The sequence below is a fragment of the Perognathus longimembris genome, chromosome 17 (genome assembly GCF_023159225.1).
Source record: "Perognathus longimembris pacificus isolate PPM17 chromosome 17, ASM2315922v1, whole genome shotgun sequence".
In the NCBI taxonomy this organism is placed as follows: Eukaryota; Metazoa; Chordata; class Mammalia; order Rodentia; family Heteromyidae; genus Perognathus; species Perognathus longimembris.
Genome location: NC_063177.1, coordinates 51,823,641 through 51,830,861, shown reverse-complemented (window position 1 = coordinate 51,830,861; position 7,221 = coordinate 51,823,641). Strand labels below are relative to the sequence as shown.

Genomic DNA, 7,221 nt, shown 5'->3' with positions numbered 1-7,221 from the left:
CCCTGAAAGGTGGCAAGGCTTAAAAACATCCTGGCTGTGATTGCGATGACTAAGGTGCCCAGAGTGCCACACGTTGATAGCTCCAGCACTAAGATGCCCTGTGCATGCGCTTGTGGTAAGACGGCCTCGAGTGGCTCAGGCCTGGCTACTCAGGAGACGAGATCTGAGGAGCCAGGCTGGAAGCCAGCCCAGACAGGAACGTGTGTGAGACTCTTACCTCTACCCAGCAAAAAGGCTAGGAGCAGAAATGTGGCTTACGGGGTAGAGTGCCAGGCTTGAGCAAAAGAAAAAGAAAGGGGAACAATAAGTCAAGTGAAACCAAGAGGCCCTGAGTTCAAGCTCCAGTACTGACACACACACACACACACACACACACACACACACACACACACACCGCAGAGTCTAGTCATTCAGTTGACAACTTCTTTTTCTCAGTTCGCCATAAGTGCAATAAAGAGTGGAGCTTCTTGTCATTAATTAGTGGCCGCTTAGCTTTTGTAAAATAGTGTATTGCCACGCACCAATGGCTTCACACCTGTAATCTTAGCTGACAGGAGACTGAGATCTGATGACTGTGGTTTCAAAGCCAGTTGAGACGGGAAAGTCTCTGAGACTCTTATCTCCAATTAACCACCCAAAAGCTGGAAGTGGAGGTGTGGCTCAAGTGGTAGAGCGCCCGCCTCGAGAAAAAATAGAGGGATCGTGTCCAGGCACTGAGTTCAAGTCCCAAGACAGTGCACACACACACACACAATGGTATTAAGCCTCCTCCCCACTCCTGAAAAGCCAGAGCCCCTCTCTCAGGAAGCCTCCACTCACAGTTCTGTGTCCTCCAGGGCGGGCGGGCGCTCCAGCGCCTGCCTCCTCCTGCGCACGGCGCCCAGGATCTTCTTCCGCGGCCCCAGGGGGACGCTGATGCTGCGGAGATCCAGGTCCGAGCAGAGCATCAGCGCCTCCAGGTCGATCTTCTCCTGCCGCAGGAGCGGGGTGAAGTCCTCCATGTGCAGAGAGGCCAGGAAGGCCTCGAGGGGGCTGGTCTCGGGCTCCAGGTCCTCGTCCAGCCCCAAGTCCAGCTCGTCCCAGGGCAGCTCGTCCCCGCAGCTGCGGTCCTGCAGGCTATTGGCACTGCCCAGGCTGTCGTCGTCTAGGCTGGGCGAGCTCTGCAGCCGACCCCGCTGCGGCGTGCCCGCCCCTTCCAGGCCCGCGTCGTCCCGGCCCAGCCCATGCAGCCCGCTGCTCAAGTAGTTCCTGCGGAACACCATGGTGCCCAGACCCGGGCGGGTAAACAGGGAGTCGTGGCCTGAGTCGGTGCTGACCTCCGAGTGGGCGGGCTCGGGCGCCAGCGTGGCACGGGAGACGCTGTCCTCATCCGAGAGGAACATGTCCCGGAGCGGGGCGCGGCCCCCCCACTCCTTGGGGTGGTTGGCGTAGGGGCCCTGGCGCACGAACATCACGTCGCTGCCCAGCTGCACCCCCGAGAGGGAGCGGACGCTTTTGCGGCCGTCCTCGGAGACCTTGAAGGTGCCCTCGCCGCCCTGCTTGCGCCGCTCCAGCTTCTTCTGGATCTTGGTCTTGCCCTTGGCGGTGCCGTGCAGCGTGGCCTGCGAGTAGGGCAGCGGGCCGCCCAGGCTCAGCGGCTGCAGCCGGCGGCTCAGCGTGCTCGACGTGAGGCTGGCGAAGCTGAGCGCGTCCGAGCCCGCCGCGCGCTCGGCCAGCTCGCGCCGGTAGCGCCGCTCCATGCGCTCGTGGTGCTTGCGCTGCAGCTTGGCGCACTCGCGGATGCGCCGCTCCGCCTCGCGGAACGCCTTGTCCTTCAGCTTGCCCACCAGCTTGGGGCTGAGGCTGCTCTGCTTGGCCGCGATGGAGTCCAGGTAGCGCACGCACTCCATGTGCCCCTTCATGGCCGCCATGTCCAGAGGCGTGTGGTAGTCATTGTCCAGGCACCAGATGTTGGCGCCGAAGGACACCAGGAAGGACAGGCAGTGCAGGTGGCCATTGGAAGCCGCCAGGTGCAGGGGCGTGTTGCCCCAGATGTCACACTTGTCCGGATCGCCCCTGCGGGGGGTGGGGGGGGAGAGACACAACGCGTGGGGGAGCCATGAGCAGCCGGCAGAGCTAGCTGGGGACTGGGGACTGGGGGCTGGCGGGCTCTGGCGGGAGGTGGGAGGAAGGTGGGGCCACCCACACGAAAGGACCAATGGGAGGAAAGCCCTGGCGGCGTGACCCCGCCCACCTGGTGGGCGTGGTCACGGAGGAGGCGGGGCCTGGGCGGGGCCTTCCCCCAGAGAGCCCGAGGGCTGGGAATCAGAGGGCATCAATATTTGATGCTCAGAGAGAAAGGAGTGAATTATTCATGGGCCCAGCGGGGAACTGGCCCAGGGAGGTGGTGGGCCAGGGCCCCCGAGTGCGGGTCTCTAAGGCAGGGGTGGTGGTGAGCGTGGCCACGTGTTCCAAGGTGTTCGCGGAAGGGGACCCAGGGGCGGCACGCGCTGGGGCGCCGGGTCCGGGCCCGAGCCTGGGAGAGTGTAGGAGCATGTGAGTGTCCGCTGACAGCGGGCGCGGCCATGTCTGCAGGGAGCAGGGCCAGGCCTGGCAAAGCCAGTGTTAGAGCAGGTGTCGGGTCTTGGCCTGGGCCAGGAGGGGACTGTAGGGGCAGCCAGGACTGAAGAGGAGGAGGAGGAGGAGGAGGAGGGATGGCGGCCTAGCCACCTCGCACTGGCTGCGGAGTCCCTTGAAGCCAAGGGAGGCTGGTGGCTTGGCTGGAGGAGAGCCAACAGCCCCCCCCCCCCCACCTCCCAACACCCTCCATACCAGGGTCTATCCCTCAGCCCTCCCTCCTGGACAGCCTCTGCTGGCTTCTGCTGAACTTTGCCTGCTTTTGTGGACCTAGCACTAGCGTGGGCCCTCGTCCCACACTAAGGAGGCCTCCACAGGCTGCAGGAAGAATCACTCCCTTGTCTCAGCATTTCTCCTCATGCCCCCCACCCCACCCCGGCTCAGCTGCCTAGGGTTGCCAAGTTCTCAGGACAGTGCATGCAAAGACCCACACCCACTGAGCACCTGTCCTTATCTCCACAGGACTTGGGAGACCCCAGGGAGAGCCTTCTTCCCAGGCTCCTTTATGAGTCTCCCATGAGTCTCTCTGATGAAAGGATAGGCACACAGCCACGGCAGGCCTTCTTGGAAGGAGAAGGGGCTAGCAGTTGGCTGCCCGAGGAGCAGTCACAGAGGTAGGGTGGGGGTAGGGGGTCTTCCACCTCCCACAGACTCAAGCCACAGGCCTGTCAGTGCCTGCCTCTTTCCCTCTGGGGAAAGACATTTCTATGAACCCTCCTAGGGGCATCTCTTCCACAACGTTTCCTACCAGGCTAACACAGGTGGCCAGGGCAGACTCTTATTTAAACTGGTGTGGGGTGTGGGGGGGGGGGGAGCGGCGGCATGTTCCCAGTACTGTGACTTAGTCCCTCATCTACTTCTCTGGCCCTGAACTTGCATCCCTCAACTGCTACCTCCAAACTCCTCCCCTGGTCTCAAGGATTAGCTGAACTCTGGGTCTGACCTTCCGTCAGGAGGACTCCAGGGAGAGGGTGGGGGACAGAAGCCCTTGGCCCATCGCAGACTCTCATTGCAAAGCTGCGTCCTGCGGTGGGGGAGGGCTGCAGGGAGAGTTAATGGGGTCACTGAAGCAGTGACATTTGGTACTGGGGCCAGCGCCCATAAATCCTGGGTATAAGATAGGAGGGAGGGGGGTGACGAGGCTCGGCCTATGGGGAGCTGTAGATGCTGGCTAGGAGACGCTTGGGGTTCCTTGGCTCACGAGTGGGCAGTCAGGATCCCCTCCTTCCTAGTCCTCACTTGGGGGGCTCTCTGAGGGTTTCCAACCTTCTCTCTGGTCCCCACCTCCCCCTTCACTCTTGTTTCCAAGTGTCCTCCCCAGGAGACCCCTCCTACCTCCATCTCCCACTTTGTACCAATCCCAGTTCCTCTCCTCCCAGGGGGTGTTCACCTCCATGTGTGCCACCCCAAGGCCTGCCGGGCTTCCCCCCCCCCCCCGCCCCAGAGCATCGTGGATAGGGGAGGGGTCCAGCTCAGAGTCCTGGGATACGGGCGGTGGGAAGCTCTCCCCCTTCCCTGCCCCGGTGGCCGGTGGCTGGTGGCCGTACTCACCCGCGGCTCACGATGAGGCGCAGGGACTCCAGGTTGCCATGGTACGCCGCCCAGAGGGTGGGGGTCATGCCATCCTCGTCGGGGGCATTCAGCTCCTTGCGCGTGGCCTCCTTGAGGAGCTCCAGGTAGCCATCCCGAGCCGCCCGGTGGTACTGGTCGTTCATGGCGCCTGACTTGGACGGGGTGGGGTGGGGGCACAGGGAAACGCCCCCCGAGGGGGAGGGCAGCAGGGGTTAGGGCTGGGGCATGGGTCAGGGGAGGGGGCCGGGCGGGGGCCAGGGCCGCCAGCCCCGGCTGCCGCAGATGGATGGAGAGCCGCGGCTGGGCACTACCAGGACACCTGAACCTGGTCAGCTGGGGATGGGGGGGGGGGGGGTAGGGGAGGGCTTCCCGAGGCCCGGGGAGCCGCCCCGGCTTCCCCTGGGTCCTTGTGCCCAGCTCTCCGCGCTCAGGGATGACCCAGGGGAGATCCGAAAGCGTCTCCCCCTGCGCCCCTCACCTTGTGGTCCAGTTGGGGGGACAGTTGTGGGGGGCCCCCCTTCCCCACCAGCGCTCCGGACGCTGTGGCTCCCGATTTCTCCACCCACCCACTGTTGAGAGGGGTGACCGGTGGAGGGCGGGGCGCTGACGCCCCAGGATTGGGGGCCGGGAGGGGCGTGAAGACCCCTCTCCAGACAGGTCTAGAGCAGGCAGGACGCCGGGGGTCCCCGAGGCCGCACCCGCCGCCGCGCCCGGCAGGGGGCGCTCGGGACCCGGCGCGCCGCGTGGGAACTTGGCGTGCGAGCGGAGCGCGGCGCGCGGGGCGCGGGGCGGGCGGGGATGGAGGGAGAAGGAACTTCCATCGCTCCCGGGGCAGGAGGGGGGGGAGCGGAACGGGTGGCCCGACCTGGGCTTCGCGGCCGCAGCCGGGATCAAAGGTATGGTGGGCAACGGGGACGGGGTAGGGGGGCGCCGCTGTCTCTTGGGCATCACCTTGGGGGGCCTCGGTCGGGGCGCGCGCGATGGGTCCGGGAGCGCCGGGGCGCGGTGGGCGCGGGGAGCCGGGTGCCCTCTGGGTGCCGCAGTGCGGGAGGGGGTGTGGAGGGGGGGTGAGGACTTCTTAATAGGTAAATATAAATCTTTCCTTATCTGTCTTTCACGCCCTCTTCCCTAAATTCAGCTTGGAGAAAAGATGGATCATGTGAGCGGGACTGAGAGGTTTATGGAGCCCAGCTCTAGCGGCTGTAAATCATCCTGCCCCCTTGGGTATAAAGCCCCCGTCCAGCCCGGCCTGGGAGAGAGGAGACGCTCCCGCCCTCCGACCCCCAACTCCAAGCCGGATCCCAGCCCAGCCAGGTGCGAGCCCCAGGCGCCGGGGGGCGGGGGCGGATGTTGGAAGTGGGCTTGGAAAAGGGACGGGGGGGGGGGGGGGGAAGGAAAAGGGGGGTCCCGCCCCCCCCCCCGAAGTGGGAGAGATGTAGGCTCTGGTTTCTCCTCCTCCTCTTCTCTTCCTCCTTTCCTCTCTTCTCTTCTTCTTCTTCTTCTTCTTCTTCTTCTTCTTTCTTCTTCTTCTTCTTCTTCTTCTTCTTCTTCTTCTTCTTCTTCTCTTCCCCTTCCCCTTCCCCTTCCTCCTCCTCCTCCTCCTTCTTCTCCTCCTTCTTCTCTCTTCCTCCTCCTCCTCCTCCTCCTCTTCCTCTTCTTCTTTTTCTCCTCCTCCTTTTCTTCTTCTTCTTCTTCTTCTTCTTCTTCTTCTTCTTCTTCTTCTTCTTCTTCTTCTTCTTCTTCTCCTTCTCCTCCTCCTCCTCCTCCTCCTCCTCCTCCTCCTCCTCCTCTTCTTCTTCCTCTTCTCCTCCTTCTCCTTCCTCCTCCTCCTCCACCTCCTCCTCCCCCTCCCCCTCCTCCCTCCCTCCCTCCCTCCCTCCCCATCGCCCCCCTCTAGCCCCCATTCTCCAGGGAGGAGCTCCTCCGTCCCCAAATTCCGGGATAAGATGCAGAAGGAAGGAGAGCCCTGGAGGTTGACCCGAGGCCCTGCCCGCTCTCCCCCCCCCCCCCCCCGCAGTGAAGGCCCCCTGGCCTCCTCCGTTGGTCCCCACCATGTCGGAGGAGCTGGCCCCGGGCCCCAATGAGAGCCCGCCGGCGCCACAGAGGGGCCCCCGAGAGGTGTGGAAGAAGGGCGGCCGGCTGCTGTCGGTGTTGCTGGCGGTCAACGTGCTCCTGCTGGCTTGCACGCTCATCAGCGGCGGCGCCTTCAACAAGGTGGCCGTGTACGACACCGACGTCTTCGCGCTCCTCACCGCCATGATGCTGCTGGCCGTGCTCTGGATCCTGTTCTACCTCCTGCGCAGCGCGCGCTGCCCCGACGCCGTGCCCTACCTGGACGCGCATGCCGGCCCCATCTGGCTCCGAGGTGGGGGAGGGGGGAGGGGCATGGGGGGTGGGGGGACTGCAGGCCGGGGCGCTTGGAGGGCCTGCAGAGTGTGGTGTTTGGCTGGAGAGGTTTGAAGGAACCAGGTGGGGTGGGGCGCAGGAGAGATCAGGGGACTGGTTCCTTACCGAGGAATGAAATGAGCTTCTACAAGCCAAGCTCCTAAGGACTGCAGAGAGGTGAACCTTGGGGAGCCTTTGATGGGGGTCACAGAGAGAAAACACCCCCTCCTACCGGGTCCTAGCTAGAGCCCTGTGTCTTGTCCATGTACCTCTAAGGGAAGGGGATTCAATAAAACCCCCACCCATCTGCACACCTTGGTATGCTCTCCACTTAACGTCTGTCCCTTAATTTTCCAGCTCTTCAGTTTGCCCACACCGTTCCCCTATTCATCCATCCATCTTCTCAGCCTCCCCAATCCACCATCCACCCATTTAGTCATCCATTTTTCAGTCCATTGGCCCATTCATATGTTTGTCTATCCATTCATCCGCCCACCCACCCACTCATCCATGCACCCTCCCAGCCCATCTTCCCCCCCCCCTATTCATTCACTCATCCATCCATCTACCTATCCATCTTTCAGTCTACCCATTGGCCCAATCATATGTTCACCCATTCATTTATCCATCCACCCACCCACCCATCCA

At 63.2% G+C, this 7,221-nt stretch overlaps 1 protein-coding gene across 1 annotated transcript; it reads right to left on the bottom strand.

The window, feature by feature from the left end:
- Positions 1-815: 815 nt before the first annotated feature.
- On the bottom strand, positions 816-4,390 carry Ush1g (USH1 protein network component sans). The gene is made up of 2 exons (XM_048366443.1): positions 4,168-4,390; positions 816-2,055 (listed from the first exon to the last, which is right to left on the bottom strand). The coding sequence occupies exons 1-2, from the start codon at positions 4,329-4,331 to the stop codon at positions 816-818; spliced, it is 1,404 nt and encodes a 467-aa protein (XP_048222400.1). The 5' UTR covers positions 4,332-4,390.
- Positions 4,391-7,221: the final 2,831 nt, after the last annotated feature.

What these genes read in the sequence shown, in the direction of transcription:
- Ush1g (XM_048366443.1), bottom strand. Translation starts at nt 4,331, where the DNA reads ATGAACGACCAGTACCACCGGGCGGCTCGGGATGGCTACCTGGAGCTC. An exon ending in CGCCTCATCGTGAGCCGCGG is followed by an intron (nt 2,056 to 4,167) that starts GTGAGTACGGCC and finishes CACCCCCCGCAG; the next exon opens with GGGCGATCCGGACAAGTGTG.